The 20,653-nt window shown below is 37.9% G+C and overlaps 2 protein-coding genes across 2 annotated transcripts in view; one reads left to right on the forward strand and one right to left on the reverse strand.

The window, feature by feature from the left end:
- The window catches only part of mcph1 (microcephalin 1), a 33,220-nt gene extending 12,567 nt beyond the window's left edge, over positions 1-20,653 (forward strand). The window contains exons 14-15 of the mRNA XM_087802970.1: positions 19,974-20,211; positions 20,343-20,653. Coding sequence (XP_087659096.1) covers positions 19,974-20,211; positions 20,343-20,395 — 291 coding nt within the window. The 3' untranslated portion in view covers positions 20,396-20,653. The remainder of the gene's footprint in view (positions 1-19,973; positions 20,212-20,342) is intronic.
- angpt2a (angiopoietin 2a) lies at positions 777-16,084 on the reverse strand. The gene is made up of 9 exons (XM_087802930.1): positions 15,134-16,084; positions 10,564-10,719; positions 9,513-9,634; positions 9,210-9,448; positions 8,588-8,718; positions 8,125-8,226; positions 7,369-7,535; positions 6,102-6,232; positions 777-1,292 (listed from the first exon to the last, which is right to left on the reverse strand). The coding sequence occupies exons 1-9, from the start codon at positions 15,389-15,391 to the stop codon at positions 1,126-1,128; spliced, it is 1,473 nt and encodes a 490-aa protein (XP_087659056.1). The 5' UTR covers positions 15,392-16,084; the 3' UTR covers positions 777-1,125.

Genomic DNA, 20,653 nt, shown 5'->3' on the forward strand with positions numbered 1-20,653 from the left:
GTGCTGCTCTCTCTAAAATATCTTCTAAAAGATTTAATTGGATCAGCGCTTTTTGACATTTTTTGTTTGGAAGATGATTTAATTCATGAAATGTTGTGAATTATTTATTTAAATGAATCATTCAGTTGAGTTAACAGAGTAAATTCAGGTCATGACAAAAATGTATATGAATAGGAAATGAATAAAATGTATTTGTGTTGTGCAATATTGGCTCATGTGTTTATGAAAATACATTGTGCATATCAATGTATATAAATATATATATATATATATATATTTTTACTAGCTGGATAATGTTAATTTGATTGTTTGAGAAGTAGCTACGTGCTGAAAAATTGTCAACACCTCAAAAACAACTAATGAGAAAATCAACATTTGGTTCTGTGAGCCGTCTGCTTAAACGGGTGGGTGGACACAGAATCTGGTTTTGGGGATCATTGAAGAATTTTCAGTAGAATCGAACATTTGTTAACATGTGTATTTAAAATCATAGATGTATTACTTCCATCTTTAGCACTTTGTCTCAAAAGAATAAAGGTCGGAAACTGGCTTCTTATCATCCCCCGTTTTCATTTTCCTCAAGCATCCTGTGAGAATGTTGAAGTTACCTTGTTCTCATTCACGAGTCTCTCTTCTTCAGGCAGTGAATACCAAGAAAAGTATTTGTGTGACATGGTGTAAAGTCAAAATCACTGTAAAAAAATGTCCAAAGGTATTTCTGAAATATTGTTTTATTACTCAATCAGTTCAACATCAACCAACAACCTGAAGGATAAATAAGATCATGTTTTCTGCAACAGTAAGAATAATAAAACTTCATGACAGTTTACATGCGACTCAAATTAGTGATGAGGTGAAAATTAAATTAGTTCTCCACATAAATATATGAACACGCTCTCATGTACATTGTAGACATTCAACACAAACTGTCTGCTGCCAATTTGTACCATTAAATCTTTTCCCCAAATTGTCAATAATTATGGGATCAAATGAATAATTTAAATTACATTGCCAAATGATATTTTTATTACACTGTATTGTTATCTTTGAAGACAGAAAGATGTGGAGATACAATCTTGACATTTTTGTACTTTTAACCATCATCTTGATTTCCTGCTATCATTGTTAGCTCGTGTAGTCTGCAGGTCTGATCATCATTATGGTGGTCTTCAGTGAGTAGCCGGAACCTTTCCAGTAGTACCACTTGATGCCGTTAAAGCGATTGGAGTTTTGTCCCTGTTGGTAATATATTCCGTTCAAATTGGAGGGACCACATGCGTCAAACCACCATCCTGGAAGGCGAAAACACATGGTGCATAAGTAATCGACATTATCGTGTTTGGTCGTAATGCAGAGAGGTAGTGTTTTCTTGACTAACAGTGTTGGAAAATCATTGTGGTGCACTTCTGTGTGCATTCATGCACCTTGTTATCCCCCATTCAGTCATTAAGTTGTCATTCTAATTGGATCACCTGTTGTCAAAGTGACACCCTTTTCTCCGCGGTTCGTCTCTCACGGTACTGTAGATTGTTGTCAAGGAAACGATCACCTTTTGTCCCTTTTCTTCTTTCTATGTGATCATTGAACTGAGCTTAGACTCTGCTTGAATAGCCTTCTGCTGTTTAACCCAAAGTGCTTTAAGATTGTAATCTCTTTCCAAGAGAATGTAATTAAATTATGGGTCTTTTCTGACTAGATGTGATGCACAAGAGTCCCGAAGGTATAGTCTGAGAATTGAGGTTGCATGTTTTCTGTATCTGGTCACCAGCTTTATCTCTTGACACGTGTATTGTTCATGATTGTGTTGCTGTTGTTGTAATGATGGCGTTATCTTGAAAACACTTACAGACAACTTAACGTTCTCAATCAACCCGTGTGTCTTTTTGGACTGTGTGAGGAAACCAGATTAAACACGCAGAGTTTAAACACGCAAAACCATAGGGGTCTCTGGGATTCCAGTGTTAAATCCTATTTTATCTGCTTCATTTCACACTGTTGAGTAACAGCCAAGCTCTGGGGAATTTATTTAATGAATTACTGTGTCAGAAAATCACACATCTGAATCCATTTGTTCAGTCTTAATTCCATTCAGTGTTGGGAAAGTTCATTTTCTCTGTGAACTAATTAAAAGTTTAACAATCTATTACGTACATGCTCCGCCCTTTTACGGGCTTCGCTATTGGTTTATTCTTTGAGGCTTACGCCTCTGCACCTGAATAAATTTAATCTACTCTCCGGGCCAACTGGGGGGAAGGGTCCGCCCCCTGTGTAGGCCCTCTGCTCCCTCCATTCGTCTCCCTTTTTCACTCGAATTTACAATTCAGCGATCGACTCAGTGATCTTTTTTTACCATCCTTGTCGCTATGCTGGCAGAATTTGACCTCAATGGCTCCTGCTTCTTCTGCCTGGGCAAGGAACACCTGCTCGAAGGTTTTGCCCCCAGCAGCTGAGTATAAGGAGGAGGACAACCGTCACATCTATGAGTTGGAGGACCCTGAGTCTCTGTTTGAGGAAACTCAAGCTCCAAGCTCAACCACAGGAGCCTCGGGCGACCACCGTTTCCAGGTCGGCGACTTGCCCTCCTATTTTCTGCTCGGATTGGGTTGTTGGCACCCACCTGCAACCCCACCTCCGAACCGAACTTGGACATCACTTGTGGCAAGGAAGCACACGCCTGGTTAAAGGCCTAAACACCTAAATTTAAACCTGTGGTCGCATCTCCTAAGATTGACGATCTCTGGAAGTTTGGGGAGAAGACGACAGTTGCGCCACTGGCGGGAAAAGGTACTGCTGCCACTTGTATGGTGTAGGGCTTTGACTGGTCCAAAGGTCTACAACCCCTGTAGGATGCTGTCAGACTATGCCTGGTACCGAACACATCACTTTGGGCTCCAGGAGATCAGTCCCTCCCGGACGAGTGGGACTGGACCACCACATGAGTCAGCAAGACCACCGCACTCTCCTCAGTGCATCTCTTTCAGACGATCTCCTGTTAGGGAATGAAATCCGGGCGATTCCCGATTTTCTGGAAGATGCCCGGAAGAGGTCGGAACAGCTGGCCGAGCATTTCCGTCCACGCCGTCACCCAGCACCACCTTCCATGTCCACCAGATGCTTGCCTTTCCAGGATCGGCGTGACCGTGAGTGACGTGTAGACCCAGGACCCAGAGAGGACCCCGGAGGACGGGACAGCCCTCGCCAACATCGGATGAACCAGCCGAACCCGACCCACCACCAGACCCAGTGTCGGGTCCAGGGTGGTGGTCTGACTCGATCAGCACCTGGTGCATTTAGACGGTGCTCAAAACAAAGGTCGTAAAGTCTATGGTGGTGTTTCATGATAGTCTGTATCCACTTCTGAACCCATTATTATGTTAACACTTAAGGGGAGACTGACAGCGATTTCCTCTGCAACAGTATTTACAGTAGCTTCAGCAACGGCTAATGCTAATTCTGACATCACCACCGTTATCCCAGGTGCTTCCACCTGAGAAAATCATGACTCTACACACTCTTCTCGACCAGCACACCCGAGACGAGAAAGAGAAATATCATGTGGTAATTTTTCAACACATGAGAGAGAAGATATCAGTAAGTATTGGTAACACCTCTACGGATGTTACATTTATTATTCTGTGGGATCAGCCATTGAATTGTTGCCATCTTTAGCACCGAACCAGCCCTTTTCGTCGGGGGCCCCCAGTGTGTACCTCCATACAGCGAGAGGGACGAGAGTGCCCATCACTCACACACTTGTGTCACAGTTTTCTCCGTCACTGACCGATTTCCACCTGTCCTTTGTGAGTCTATGCGGCCCACTGTCCACATGGATCGACGGAATGTTAAGAAAGGGGTTGCGTGTTGCAAGTCTGCCGTCAACCACCTTCTTACAATGGGATATTAAAAACAACGACAACTGTTAGATCTTCTCCAGATAGGAGCCATCATGCGCATTTATGGCTCAGAGATGGAGAACGGTTTCTTTTTAGTACTTCCTGGTTCCAAAGAAATAAGGCGGGATGAGACCAATCCTGGATCTGCATCTTTTAAATTCTTATGTAGCGCAAGGACCATTTTGAATGTTGTGTCAGACCAGACGATTGGATGTTGCAAATCTGACAGATGCATTATTTTCAAGTGGTGATCATTCCTCGCCACCGAAAATATCTACGCAAATATTGACATATTTGGAAGATTGGTTGATCCTTGCTTCCTCTTGACAAGAAGTGCAGGATCAAACTGCTCTAGTCTTATAACGCAATTGGGGATTCTGGTCAACATGAAGAAAAGCATGTTGGAACCAAGTCAACACATGTCCTAACTCATGCTGCATCTAGACTTCAGAAGCATGACAGCTCGGTTATCAGACGAGAGAAGTGTGTCGTTGCTACACCAGTTAGACAAGGTTCAAACAATTTTGTGTAAACCAGCCAGAGGCATAATGTCACTTGTTCAATATGAGACGTCTTCAACGGTGGTTTGGGCGTCTTCATCCAGTTTGAGGACATCTTCTCCCGACCAGGGTTTACATCAGGGCAGCATTTCCCCATTATTGTTTTGGCGCTTTTTAAACTATAGTTCAATGAACACCTTCAGGCTCAACACTGATTCCATTCATTGTCCCATTGAGTCAGCGAGAGTTTTTATTGCGTCCGGTTAGTGTCTAACGCCTTCTCCAGCATATCTCAAAGATTCTCATTGGAGTTGCTTCAGATGTACAGGCCAAAGGTTTGGTAACACCCTTTAATTCAATGTGTTCACCTTACTTTCATGACAGTTTAGACTGTAAATTGTTACTGAAGACATCAAAACATTGAATGAACACATTTGGAATTATGTAATCAACTAACACATTTTAAACGACTTAAAACATGTTTTGTAGTCTTGTTTCTTCAAAGTAGCCATTTTTTCCACCAATTATTTCTTTAAATACTTTATTCTTTTCCTTGATGAAATCAAGATGTAGTTACCCGACATGGTTTTCACTTCACGTCTGCAAATGTTGTTTTATTTTGAATTCACCAAACAGTTTTATTTTCTTTTAATTTCCTGTCTAAACGATGCTATCAGCATCAGCACCAAAGCATTATGCAGATAAAATAGAATCTAGAATCTAACCCTGATCTACCAGTTTCTCATGATTGATTTGCCTTTGAGGGAAAAATAAGTTTGTCTGGGTGATTTGATTTAAAGTGCATAAAAGCTGGTGAAGCATCTGGGTTATCAGCTATCGCATCACTTTCAGTGAAAACTAAACGCCCTTTTGGGTGAATAAATAAAATAAAACAGGGGTTTATCAGCAGGAAGTGTGAGCAATTGTGTTCACAACAGGTTGACTCCCATCTAGAACACCAGTGTTGACAGGTACTATTTTTTTCTTTTTTCTTTGGTGTCATTAAATCTGTCAAGTGAAATCCTTTAATTCTCTGTATTTCACGATATATCATCATGAGAACAAAGTAGCTTTTTCAATTACGTCCTCAATTTCCAGTAATTTGTCAGAATGACTCAAGAAGAAGTCTCAAGTTTTCATTTCAGTTGCATCTTTCCTAGATGGGTGATATAATCTTGGCCTATTTACCACCACGTACAGTGAATCAAGTTTTTTGAGTCAATTGTAAAAGTAGTATATTAGTACTAGGTAGCATACTTGCTTCTGTGTGAGTTTCTACCTCATGGGGAAAAAAGGGATACAGTTGGGAATTTCTTGCTTTCATGCTTCCTTGATAGACCCTGAGACAGAGGGCGGACCAAAGTGTTGGCACCACAGTTACTTGCAAAGGAACGGAGGAGGACTGTTGAGCTGTATGAAGAGAGCGGGAAAGGCTCTTTTCCCAGGCTATTAATGTCAGCAGTTGTTCGGGGATAAATTCCCAAATGGGTTGATTGTGATTAACTCTGAGCTAATTGTGCTCCTTGACCTGGCCACAAAAGAACAAGAGCCCTTAAAATGCCCTTTAAGATTTTTGGAGGAAGTGCCAAGAAAGATTTTAGTTGGGTGGGAATTTGTTCCACTGCAAATGGCCATCAAACAGGAATGATCGTGTTTTCCTGGTGAGAACAATTGGACGTACATATTTCAAACAAAAAGTTTTTCTTACCTCCGGTTGTCAGTTGTGAACACTTGCAAACACATTTGTCATTGTCTGCATCCTTGCTACTGAAATCACTTCCTGGTTGACCAATGCTGCTGATTTTGCCGGCTGTGCCGCTGAAGCCTTTCAGATGTATCCTACACAGAGGAAAACGATAATGAGAACATCTCTCATTTTAAAGTTTGATACCTCAGTTTGCAAAGAGGAAGAGCTACACGATGAGAAAGGTGGTAATAATTATTATATTTTTTATTTATTTCAATCTTATGTTGTTCTTATTATAAGTTTCACTAAATTCGTTTTTTTGACATTGGTACATCACATTTTGTTTTTCTATACATCACTCGCATGCAATCATAGAACTTTCATCTAGAATGAAAAAAAATCAACTATAATAAAACAATGTTCAAATATAATTAAACTTTTTTCAACTATAATCAAACTATTTAAAATCAAACAATTGTCAACTGTAATAAAACAATTTTCAACTGTAATAAAACAATTTTCAACTGTAATAAAACAATTTTCAACTGTAATAAAACAATTTTCAACTGTAACCTAACGATTCCTAAATATAATCCAACATTTTCAACTGTAATCAAACAATTTTGGACCGTAATAAAACCATTTCGAACTATAATAAAAAATTCTGCCTCTTATTTATACTTTTCTATTTTCATTGACTATAAATTATTACTATTTAAAAGTGTGAAGTAAATTTTCTGTTATAATATTTATTATTAACTATTTTGTTACACATAAAATGATCACATGACATATTATAATTGAATAATAAATGTACAATTGAAAAATGCATATATAATAATATGCACATTAGGTGTGTCATGTGATAATTTATGGGTGTTATGTACGCAGTATACATGTCATGTCTTCCTGCCATGTGTTAGATATACATTCATAATGTGCACACATAAGATGCTCACATCAATGTTTGACTTAAATGCTCCTTGGATGTCACACCCAATTTTGATGAAAATGCATAAATACAAAGACGAGTCAAATCTCATGCTAAGACATGCTAATGTTTTACTTATATCAGAAGGACATTGATGTGCAGGTTTTTTATCAGTAGTGTATGATGTTTTTTACTTTTTCTGTAAAAACAACGTGCTCTCATTTGTAATTAGTTCAGTATGATTATGAAGACGTGAGGCATCACCTTTAACTTCTTATTTACACATACTATTTTATTTGCCCTGTGCAGCACTCTCCCTGCTAGAATAATGTGTGTTATGCATGTAGAACTACTAACCTGTAATTCTGAGCTTCGCTGTCGAGAGAGAACTGGTCGTATTGTGAGAATGCAGCGTTTCCTTCCCAGTCGCTCAACTGAATCCTCAATCTGAAGGCCTGATGGCTCGTCATCCTGGAGACGAATTCATTTCCAAACCAATGTTCACCCAGCAGCTCCCCGAATCCCTGCAGAGAGACACAATACTTTCTTTTAACATTTGAGTGGAATCTATGCTTACTGAATTTGTTTTCCTGTCTGGACTCTCTGCTATTGAAATATTGATGAAACAAAACAATGGATGTAAACACAACACAAAAAGTTGGGAATTTTCTTCTTTAGAAATTATTTATTTTCTTTACCAATGCGTCTAGGAAATGAATCTTATATCGTTTGAAAGTTTATTACCCTTGTCGATTTAATTCCCACTTATAATACCACTAATAATAAAGGAGTAGTAAGGGAGTAGTTGGCCAACAACAAGACCGAAAACGATATGATTAGGCATTTTGAGCCCAAGAAGATCTCTGTAGGATCATTAATGCTCTTTATATAACATCAATTGTCTTTTCAGCAGGGATGAATGGGAGGAAATTCATTTAATGTCTTGGTTTTACTTGTGAATGTTTTTTCAACTAAAAATCAGCATTAAAGAATAAAAGAGTGACCATTTGAGTTACCCTTCTATAGTAAAGCTAACAAATGAACTCTGGCAAACATGGTGAAATCTCCATGACTTTACTTCCTCAAAGACAGAATTCCTTCATTGCCTCTTACCTTTTTATACTCCTGCCACGTACGGTGAAAGTCAACATTGCCATCAAAGCGCTTTTGTATCACAGTCCATCCACCGCCTTCCGTCTCCATGTCACAGAACACCTAAGAGAAGGACAAGCGTCCCAGTTAATAACTTTCCATCAATGTTCCATTACAAGTCGCTGCTCATTTGTAGGTTGACAAAGCTTTCTTTTCTAATCTGAGAAGAATAAATGTTAGCCGGGGCGAATAATTGAAGCAGATGTCTGTGCGGTTGAAAAGTTTCTCGGGGGATCTTGGTTCCTACTCAAGTATGCACTTCATTAATGGAGGTCAAAGAACTTTTTTAATCAATCTTCCTTCCCTGGCGTAAGAGTGTTTGAACACCACAGTCTGTAGTGACATTGATTCACCCAGATTATACAACAATAGCTTCATTCCAACATCACGATCCATACATGTCTTCACACCAACGTCTCCTTACCTTGGCTTCTTCTGTGGTGTTTGGAAATGTGAGGGTATAAACGCCACTTTGGGTGTTTCCTGCTTTGAAGACAGCGGCACAGTCTGCATACGTGGTCGGAGTGTCCTGCATCATAGTGACGGTTTTGGATTCTGTTGACAATAGTAAACCTACAGTCCATATTTTAAATGAATAAAAATATTTTCTGCAACAGCATGCAAGCCGGAAACGTATTGATAAATAAACACTCTATACACACTATACTGAGATGGCAGTTTAACCAGCAAACATGCACTTAAACGAGTCAAATATTGGTATCGTCCTGCTGCAGAATCATCAAATGGAGACACTTGGTCCCTTGTTTATTGTGGGAGATGCATTCTAAAACCCCATGCATTAAATTAAATCTTTGAAGTAGTAACAATTTTATTTCCACTTGTGTAAATTAACAACATTTATTTGAATTTGCAAAGTCAACGTGTATAAGGGGGCGTGACCCCTCTCTACAACCCTGTTGATAATAGTGACCTGAGCAGCTCCTAGTATTTTTATTGTATAGTTGGAGTTTTGTTGTGACCGCAGGTTATAATGTCAATTGTCGCTCAACCACAAGCTAAATATAGCCCAGCGTGAACTAGCCTACCTCTCACCCCGCTGCTTGATATGGTGTGAACCAGAAGGTTGACGGTGTCCAGAAGCTCCTGATGCTGGTGCTGCAGGACAGTGTTGTTTGAGGAGACCTTAAGCATCTGTTGCTCCAATTCCCCGATAATGGCTGTCTGTTTCAGGATCAGAGCCTGAAGCTGGTCCTTCTCTTCTCGTAGCATCCTCAGGTCAACTTGCTTTTGCTTCTCCAGCTCCTCCACCTTCTTCTCTAAGAAGCTAACAGGAGCAGGAGATGAGGGTGAGAAGCTTTCATTTTAAGACATGTTTTACATGTTCTCACCTATTTTTTCCCATAAGCTTATTTATGTCATTTGTTTGGACAATCAGTTGTTTTTCTATTTGGTTGTTGGACAAAGAGTTCTCCAGAAGTTTCCGCTCAAGTCGAGTCGTTTGAGTTATGACCTGAAAGAGAAGTTACTTTTATCATCATTATATACTGTTAAAATCAACGGTTATCTACCGGTTGATCAAAGGTAGAAATCAGCCTATGATCCATCCCGACGCTTGATTGACATTCAGGGCAGTCACTTTTCTGACACTAAGCCAGGACTTACACCAGAAGATGTTTTGCAGTAAAAGATTTCATTCACTGTCAATCAAAACAGCTGTTTTGGTGTGAAGGATGATTATAGTTATGAAATGTTGTGATTTAATGACCCAAATGAGTCAAATGATTCACTTAGTCAAGTCACTAGAGTCAAGTGATCTATCCCTCATTTAGTGAATCAATATAAATAAAAACCCTGTTCATGAACGTAAAAACAATTCGTAATTGTTCAGTTTAAGAAGGTTCCATTTGGGTGGGAAATATTTCAGTGTCTAATGTGGTATGAAAAACAAAAAGGAATGTCAGAGAAAGACAAAACACTTCATCTTATGATAACATTTTGAATATGTTACATCTTAAGTTACTTCATTGAAAAAATCGGATACCACAAGTGAACTCTGAGAGCTCAAAAATGGGGAAAAAAAAGCTTTCCGGACACATGGACATTCCATGGATGTGTTCATAATGGAGAGAACAAACATGTGTTTTCATAGATGGACATATTCAACTCAGTTCTAGGGTTGAGGACCTTGTCTTTATTTTCCAGTTTGGAGGAACTGAAGTCAGCAAAAAGCAGGTTGTTTACGTGGATTCTGGTCGTGTGTCTCCATTGGTGTGCAGACGGATGTCTGATTGTGACGAAGTGAACCCGCTCTGTGGGAATACCAGTGCGCTAATAACAGGAAATGCTGCACAGTTGTCTCACATAAGGTCATTGACGTCTAGTCACAATAAAGTTTTTTTTGCCCTCAATAACACAGAGTCTGTTTGTAGTGGAGCTTACCTGAGACTCCACATTGGTCAGCTTTCTCGTTTGCTCAGCCGTTTGACTTAGCAGGTTGGTTCCAATTTCGATCATAGTAGCCGTGTGGTTTTGAACAACGCTGTTTTGGAATTGGACCATTTCATGCTTCATATTCTCTTGTATGTAATTCTCCATCTGTGGGGAAAACGGTTTCAAAGTGAATAATAACAACAACAAGGACATTCTCTAATTGTGCGACATTTGAAAAGCATGTGGGAGCATTGTGGCGTAATAGTTAACAACTGCAAAAAGGTTTCATTTTAATGATTCATTGCATTTGTTTATTTTTATGTTGCAATTAATTTCCCAGCGGTCATTTTCGAGTTCTGCAGCTAATGGGACAATGAAATTCTGCAAGATCAATGCAATGACTGAGGACAAGAGGATACAGTGGACTCCAGCATGTTTGGACATATTTAACAAATGAAAGCAGTAATTTTTCAAGGGTCATGTGGTCTGTAAATTCAAGTAATCGACAATACCACAAATATATCCTTGCTTTTAAAAGTAACACAATATATCGTATCGTATCAACAGAATCTTGCCAATTCACATCCCTAGAAAAAGGCAACTTTAGGAACCTTTTTGAGTACAAAACTAAAATAATAAATTAAGGCTAATATTTGGATATAAATGGAATCATGTAGGGGATAAGGACACCCCAAAAATAACTAGAGTTTTTTTGTGTAGCTTACAGTAGTGCCAAATTTAAACCGACAGCCATCATTAAGTGATTTCCTGCAGTGTTCCTGAGTGGCAATCAGGTCACTGCACTTGTAAACAGGATGGAAGTGTTGAGTGAGAAATCACATCCTTGATTATAACCTGTGCAGGAATTACAGTTTTACCCATCAATTTGCATTATTATTTACGCTTGTTTACTTAAGTTAAATGTTCTTTTTAGCTATTAATATATTGCATGTTGTTGTTGTCATTGATTGGAAAAGCACCAATTAGCTTGACTCGCTCCATTGACGTCAGAGTTGTTCTTTGACGCTCTTATAAATGAGGAGCAGCAGGATGTCTCGCTGACGGATCTAATCAGCTGTTTACACCGTCAACCTTCACAACATCCTTTCAAAATAATTGTCTGCATCATTCACGCTGGAGCGTGACAACAAATTGTTTTTGACAGTCATGACACTATTGTTATCCCACAAGTTTGTGTTGCATATTTGTGTCCTTTCCATTTGAACAGGAAGAGCTCAGAAATGAATAATTTATGCGTTTAGATGAACAATACCAGAGATGGACGTTAAATAGATATCATAAAAGTTGAATCAATTCCATGTCAATTTAATCCTTGACAAACAATGATGAAAAAAGAATGTAAAGGACTTAAAGGTAAATAATGTTGGACCTCAATTGTACTCATTAGTATGTGTCTGTTGAAACAAAACTTTCTTCCCATTGAAATACTTACATTAGAAAATAATAATAAGCCCCCTGACATCACTGTTTCTGAGATTAAATCTTGTTTGCCATGACCACGCCCACTCTACTGTGACTTGTTTGTCAGTGTGCATCATTAATCGCAGTCTCCAACTCTAAGGGACTCATTGTTTAAACAAAGCAGGGTGTGATTACAGCTGGCTCGAGGAGGCCATTATTACGTCATCATGGACTTCGCTCTCATAACCTCTCGTTCGCCAGATTTCAGACAAACTTTATAAAGTAATGACTTCCAAACTTCTACCTGATGGCTCATGGAGCTTGTGTCGGTCCTCTTGACATTATAGCAATGTTGAAAAATCAGTTTGTTTTCTTCATGATTGATTTAGAAACAACCCCCAGGGCTGAATACATTTGTTGTGATAATTTAAGAAGAATAGCCTTTTCATTCAGATTTATTTCTTAAAACGGGTTAAAGAAAGCTATTTCCATTCTCTCAGGATCTGAACTCCTGAACAAAAGCAGGAGGTTGTTACTGAGAACCAATTAAAAATTTTGTTTTTTCACAGGTATTTTTATTTGAGACTCAGGGTGGGAGAAAGAACTCGGATATTTTTTAGATGGCGAAGTGCTTAACCTTGAGCTCTTACTTGTGGAAAAAAAAAAAATTGTTTCTTAAGAATGTATTTTTAAATTTCAACTCGTACTCCCTCTTCGGGGCTCTTTGATTCATACTTCTTTTTGTTGATGAATGTCTTTCATACACTTCAGCAAAGGGCTTTTTTTCCTTTAAATCAGGAGCATTTTGCCTTAGAAATATTTGAGAAACTACAATAAAACATCATTTGATAAAGAGATATTTTAGAGAGTAAAAAGGGGCTTTTTAAAATGTATTTTTATTATTTCTGTGATCGTTTTGTATGTCTTTTCATTTATGGTTATCATGTGAGCAATTTCTCTATCATTTGTCCTTGTAAACTGTGAATTATGTTATCGTTTATTATAATTGTGAGGTAAACCTTTAATAAAGCAGGACCAAACCGACAAATAATGTTTTTAGTACCTCTTATTTTGATGTTAACGTTCCCCAATTTATCTACATGTTTAACCAAAGCATAACCGGTAACACAAAGGATGTTTATGTTCTCATATATGCCGTCTTTCTATCTCAGTTGCACTATATCACCAAACTCTGTCTCAGTTTAAACCCCTCCGCAAGTGACTGTAGTATTACTCCGCGATTCTCGTAGCATTACTCCGTATTTCTTGTAAAAATACTCCACCATTCTTGTGGCAGTACTACGTAAGTGACGGTAGTATTACTATTCAAGTGACGGTAGTATGACTTCGTAACTGAATGTAGTATAACCCCTGTCTAAGTTCTACATCACATGATGAAAACACTCCTTTTGCAGGTATGTATATATTAGTGAGAAATAAGGAGGAGAAAAGAAAAAATTGAAAATGGTTATTGATCTTTTTTACGAAACCCAACTGTTTACACGTGCAGACGTTGACACTCCTATTTAAATTATAATTTGCATATAAATAAAAACATGTTCTAAATGCACAAAAAGACATTTGTTATCTGCAGCAGTTCTCTTGCTTTGTAAACACGCCGTCTTCATCTAAGGAGTCTTTGTGTTGGTGCTTGTAGTAATTGAGTGGAGGGTTCATGATGAGCTTCAAAGAAAAGAAGGTCCTCTAAACGTTCCCGTGCAACAGGTCGGGGCTCGCTTTGTATTTCCACACTTGAAATTGTGCGAGCAAGCTGTTAGGCGTCGGTGTCGTCTATAGCTGCTTTCAGTAAACTGCTCCTAATAAGCTGTGAAGGATTTCAAAAAAGAAGTTTGAAACCCGCCCTTAAAGCCCCTAAAGGAAAGTATTCCTTCTCTCCAGGCTTCTACTCTAATCAATTTTCGGAGCAATTTAACACAAAGACGCATCATACTTGTTTGTTTGGCATTTTATTTCCCTTTAATTGATTCAGCCCTACATGAGCTGCCACTTGTTGCTAGCATGAATCATCTGACCAGTAAAATCCTGGATGTTATCTTTTCAAAAAAAAAATTTAACCTTTATTTTATTATAATGTAAAATATAAACACGTAATCGGGTTGAAAAAGTGGCTCAGCTCAGTGTCCTACAACTGATCGCTTAAATAGAAGAAGACAGTCGATACTCTAATGTAAAATATATTTATTAGGTAATAGAAACAAGATATTTTATTTAAGTTTCAGTACATTTTTGAGTTTTTAAAGTTATCATACACTTTGATTAAAACACATTGTGGTTTTTCATACATCACTCGCATACACAAACATAGAGTTTTTATAGTCAAACATTTTCAAGCGTAATCGACCAAAGTAACTGAAATCCGACAATTTTGTAATGTAATCAAACTAATTTAAACTTTAAACACACAATATTCTACTATAATCAAACAATTTTCAACTATAATCAATCAATTTTCAACTATAATCAATCAATTTTCAACTATAATCAAACAATTTTCAACTATAATCAATCAATTTTCAACTATAATCAAACAATTTCAACTATAATCAAACAATAATAAAAACTATTTTCAACTATAATCAAACAATAATAAAAACAATTTTCAACTATAATCAAAGAATTTTCAACTATAATCAAACAATAATAAAAACAATTTTCAACTGTAATTTAACAATTTTCAACTGTAATCAAACGAAGTATGGGCTAAAATCAAACAATTTCAGGTGTTTTCTTTAGCCTAGAATAGATCCAAGACTTTTTCTTCTTCTCTCGTCAAGTTCGATTGAATCTGAAGAAGCATTGATGATTGATACATACTCAATTAGTACATAGCATTAAAAGTAGTAAAATATATATTTTTTTAAGAAAAAAATGTCTGACTGGAAGATTTCTGTATTTTTCATGTTTTATACATCCGACCTCTTAGGGATAATACAATGAAAATGTTTTAAATTAGGTGGTTTTATTGTTAGTGCTTATATTTGTATGAATAACTTAGGAGCATGTTCAACTTAAACCAGGATTAAGTCTAAAACATTGTTATAAATTATGGGATTCAACGTAGGACTAGTAAAGTTATCGTGGCTTCTATCAAGCTCAGGTATCTTTGAAGATGAGTTGTAAGGATGTGAGTACATACCTTCAGCAGCCACTGCGTGTTGTTCTCCATGATCATCTCCAGTTGTTCTAACCTCTGAGCTGCATCCGTGTCCATCCCAGCATCCCTCTGAGGCGGATTATCGAAGGAAGTTTGGCAGCCATCCTGCTCTGGCAGGAGAAAGGTGTAGCTGCAGGGACCGTTCTGGATCTGAAACTTTCGCTTCCCGTCGGAATCCTTCTTGTACCCCGAGCCCAGCCCCACACAGATGCTTAACACCAACAAGTCCACTTTCAACATTGTCCTCTCGTCAAGTCGGGTCTCAATCGTTTATCCCAACGGTGTCACCTCCAGAAAGGCCTCCAGAGGTGTCTCGGGTTCCTTTTATCACCTCTTGGTGGGAGGAGGAGAATGTGCCATCGGCTTTGTGAGGTAGTGTGTTATTCCAGCGGGTCAGCGGTGCCAGTGAGTGTTCGCTTCTGGTCACTTGTTCTGGCTGCCCTGGTCCCCCCACCTCTGGCTTCGTTTGCACAGTAGAGACCCCTCCTCCTTCAATGAAGCAGTCGAACGGAGGCCTCTCTCAACACACACACACACACAAACCCACAACACGGAGGCAGACGCACACTACACATCTTCCACGATATCCTCTACAACCGCCACGTGTTTGGCTTCCTCCTCTTGTTGAACATCTAATCAGGATGCAGCTGTACAACTTCATCCACCGAAAATATTTTCACAGCATCAAAAATAACCTGAGTTGCCTTTTTGAACGTTGGTTAAATCTTTCTGTTGATTTTAATTTGCGTATACATCTCTCAACCATGGCTTCTGGTTATTGGATGGGTATCGTGGATTTTATCTGAAAAAGCCACGTTGATGTGAAGCTTTTAGTCCAGAACTGGGTACATTTTATTATATGCTCGGACCGACCTTCAGGTATAAACGTGTAGAGTTTGTTCACTAGTTTACAGGTTTATTTTTTAAGTATACTTGACTGAAACACGTTTCCTGATGTCACAGGCTAATGTTACTTCAGAGACGATAACATACTTGTCTACATAAAACATCTTTTTAGACAGTAATGATCAATAGAACACAAAGTATATAAATTGTGGACCATTGTTTGCGAAGAACCCTTGTGTGAAACCGATGCATCGTGATCTTAAAAATATTGAATTGCGATTGTGTGAATTTGATCAATTAATTCAGGCTCTAACTCAATCACACGAGGGCCTTGTTTTTTTAACACTTCAACGTCAGCTTTTCTCTTCGATAATCTCTGTTCCTTATCTAATCTTAAACACTTATGTCATTATAGTTCACGCTATCGACATGAACATTGATCTACTTGGGTAAAACCATCCAGTGGGACACATACAATGACCTGGTGAGCTGTATTTGGCCCTCTAACTTGATTTTGAGGCATGTCAAATAATTAGTCAAGTTTAATCTTTATAACTAACTTTATTGACTAATTAAGTCCCACTTTCTGTGATAAACAGCCACTAGTCCGATTCTGATTTTCTTCATCTTCTTGCTCAGGAAGTGACATTCAAAGCCAAACGAGCAGTTCTGCAGCTACTCTCTAGTTTGTCGGCGGAAGACTTTTTATTTATGTCACTGTGGGGAGCGTTGTGCAGGTGGGCTCGACAGGAAGACCCAAAGAGGATGTTTTGTCCATTTAAAGCAGGAATGCCATCCATCTAGTACACTATTGCTCGTACACTTGTCGCTTTTAGCAACCTGACGATAATATTCTGAAATTGTTCATCTCTATCTGAGTGATGTTTTTTTTTACCCGTTTCTTTTTCATTCTTTGAAAAATGTACTTGCAGAAATGTGTTCAATAGAAATGCCTTAAGAATGACAGGAAGTTGGCTGATGTAATGTGTTACTGTATAAAGGGAAATACAGCATATTTAAAGAACATTACTAAGAGGAAGAACCTGTTGTTTGGAAATATCCTGGCTTAATAAACATTGCTGCAGAGACACCGTGCACAAGTAACCACGCTCATTAAAACTTCCACTGGTTGGAATTTTCATTGTGTTCTATTAGTCCGAGTTTGGGACGATGAGGCAGAGACAATGAGGCCAGGATTATGAAATCTGGTCGCCTGGATGTAAAATCTACCTGGAAGAGAAACAAAAATCTGCTCATATTTAGATGAGTCATTCTGGTGTTAACAAGATTCTGTCAGGCTGGCATTGTCTGACAGATCAGTTTAATTAAAAACGGAGAAAAAACAAAACAGAGCAGAACTTCCTTATCATGTCGAATTGTATTGGTTTACTTATAGCGAAAGGAAATTGACGAGAAGACTGATTTGAATATGAATATGAAGCTGTGAAGGTCTTTTGTTAAATGCATTATGAACACAAAAATATTATAATACATTCTCATAATATAATCTTGGTAAACTTTAACACTAACATTTTGAACTATAACAATTTTCAACTATAATCAAAAAATCATCAACTATAATCAAAAAATCATCAACTATAATCAAACAATTTGAAACTATAATCAAACCATTTTCGACTAGAATCAAACCATTTTTAACCATAATCCTACCATTTTCAACTGTAATTCTACAATTTTCCTCTGTAATCCAACCATTTCAACTAGAATCAAGCAATTCTTAACTGTAATCCAACAATTTTCAACTGTAATCAAACTATTTCTGACTAGAATCAAACAATTTTCAACTGTAATCAAACCATTTTCAACTTTAATCCAAAACATTTAAACTACAATTAAACTATTTTCAACTATATTATATATACTTATTGTGTAATATTCAAAGTCATTTATACTTTTATGCAGTATTCTCTTTTAGTGTTAGTGTCAAATAAATGTTTTTAAATACCGTAATAGTTATTTACCTCCAATACTAATGATAATTAAGTAAGTAAGTAAATTTTATTTGTATAGCGCTTTTCCAGACCAGGGTCACAAAGCGCTTAAAGAATCAAAACAATACTCAATAAAGTATATATTTTAAAGATCAAGATAAAACTGATAACACAACAGGAGTTCCAGAAAATCAAGGAAAAGCCTGAACAAATAAAAACGTCTTAAGATGTTTCTTAAAGGAGTCAGTAGATCCATCAAGCGCAAAGAGAGAGGAAGATCGTTCCAAAGCTTAGGAAATTAATAATTAATAAACCATATTGCAAAGCTTGATTATAAACACTAGTAACATCTTCCATAAATTATTCAAAATACATTCTTATGTCATGAGAATAAAAAAAAATTAAGTTATTACATTTTAGGTCTGGTCTATGAAAGAAACATGAAATGACGATAAAAAAAACTTTAATACTTGAAATGCTCTTTGTCTGTGTAGACAAGATGTGTATTAATGTGTGTTGTTTTCATTTACTTCATCATGTGTATATTTACAGCTCTGGAATTCCAAAGTCAGTCTGAATCATTTCTGTTTTCAAAATTGTAGAAAAATGATGAAAAGAATACATTTACCCAAATGGACAACAATGGTCCAAATGATGAAAAGGTATAAAGTACTGTTTTACTGGGTGTTGTTTTGTCATATTCCTGTTTTGTTCTTTTTACCCTGAGCCGGTGACTCATTGCTGTTTTCCTCACGTCGCCTCGGCTTCCATGTCGTTTTGAAAGTTCCCCTGAAAAGCACACAATGTGGGTTAATGTTAACGTGAACTTGCCTCCGAACCCTCCGACCCGACCATTAGACGACACAAAGTGAAACCTGTGAGAACATTTGCAAACGCTAATTTAAAGCTGGTTTCCTGCTATTCAACTCGGAAGAGCGCAGATGGTCCCATTCAGTGCTGCAACTGACCCGTGGAGGGAGTTTAGCACTTCACTCAGCAGAGCCAGAAATAAGCGGTTCCTCAAACAGCTTCACCTGCCTTGATTATCCCTCGTTTTCTTTACAGTCCTGAGCCGTAAGAAAGGACCTGACAGTGTCACTGAAGCAGCTGCGTTCAGGTCATGTTGTGGAATTTCTTCCAAAAGTGTTTCTTTATCCTCGGATCCGTCCGGAATAAACCTTTGTAAAACATAACTGGAATCTCTTGAAACCAAATTCATAGATGGATTGATGGGCAGGCAGGTAGGACCCATCCAAATCTGGCCCGCCAGGTAATTTTATGTGGCCCACCAGAAGGTTGTCTCAAAATAAAAGTACATTAATGTTCATGTTGGTATGTTGACCTATAGAGATGCTAACATTTAAGAGAATATAAGAACCAGAGAATATGGATTTCAAGAATGATCCATTGTCTTTCCTCGGCATGTCGTAGTTGCATTGACATTTCCGAGCGTGTCACCAAATGGCCAGTGACTCTTACAATGAACATTCTTTCAACTGAGTCACTTCAGAGAAGGTTCACTGAACGTGTGAGACTTTTCTCCCCAATTATTCCGAGAAGCTGAGCTCAGCGAGCAGCCCTCAGTGACCCACGACGCATTAATATTCACCCTGAAACAATATTTAGGCTATATGTGATCCAGACCACCCGTGAGTTGTGCTGCTGACTGAACGCCCTCCTGGTCAGTCTGTCTATTTAAGTACCACTTAAGTTTACCCAGGGGGCATCAGTAGATGTCAGAATCAGGCCAAAATTCAGTAGAGTGAATGTTTATTGAATGTGTATTCAAGTATAAATGGAAACTGTTTGATTACAGTGGAAAATGTATTACTTAAATTACAAACTTACAAATAAACGGGAACTGATGTTAATGACAAGATGAGATTAAAAAAAATAGTAATATAATAGTATATATATATATATATATATATATATGGTATGACTGGTGTCTAATGCAGGCATTTCATTTGAAATTGTTTTTTAATGTAAACAGTCGATGCTCACAGTCTGTGTTTCCCTCACAGATCTGTCGCCTTCAGAGGCACATGTCTGCCGGAGAGCATCAACAAGACTTGTTCCACAGCCAGCCAGCCATGTTTGTGTCCCCGCAGTCGCAGCCTCCTGCCAAGAGTTTGGTGGAACTCATCCAGCTCTGTGGGGGAACCGTCTGTAAATCTGTCCGCCAGGCAGGTATCTGTATCGGGAAGCACAGCGGCAGAAGGCCTGAGGGGAGCAGGATCTTGTCGGAGCAATGGGTCCTTGGTGAGAAAGAAAATATATTAATTAATATAAAATAATATTTTGAATTGAATGAATAAAAATGAATGCTGGTGTTGCATGTTTTGCTTCTATTCCACTGTAGTTTAATCATTTTTATTTGATTTGTTTTTCAGACAGCATCACTCAATTGAAGCAGCTTTCGTATGACAACTACATTCTGGTTTGAAATTGCATTGCATTGATTAAAATACTAGATTTTTATGATTTATTCTGGGATGTTTTGTTCTGTTTTGTGAACTGACTCCACTACAGCGCAAGCGTCAGTTTGAACTGAAACATTTTTATCTTTTAATGATCCTAGAAATTAATGTTTGCTTTACTGAGCCTATTTTAAATTTTATATAAAGTGTGTATTTACGTGAATTAAATGTTTTATACTCTGAAGTTGATGCATTCTCAAGAATAAATGCTTTTTTACACTGTA

The sequence above is a fragment of the Callionymus lyra genome, chromosome 11, assembly GCF_982586985.1.
Source record: "Callionymus lyra chromosome 11, fCalLyr1.hap1.1, whole genome shotgun sequence".
In the NCBI taxonomy this organism is placed as follows: Eukaryota; Metazoa; Chordata; class Actinopteri; order Syngnathiformes; family Callionymidae; genus Callionymus; species Callionymus lyra.

What these genes read in the sequence shown, in the direction of transcription:
- angpt2a (XM_087802930.1), bottom strand. Translation starts at nt 15,391, where the DNA reads ATGTTGAAAGTGGACTTGTTGGTGTTAAGCATCTGTGTGGGGCTGGGC. An exon ending in TGACCAATGTGGAGTCTCAG is followed by an intron (nt 9,635 to 10,563) that starts GTAAGCTCCACT and finishes CTTCTCTTTCAG; the next exon opens with GTCATAACTCAAACGACTCG. An exon ending in AAGCTTATGGGAAAAAATAG is followed by an intron (nt 9,449 to 9,512) that starts GTGAGAACATGT and finishes TGCTCCTGTTAG; the next exon opens with CTTCTTAGAGAAGAAGGTGG.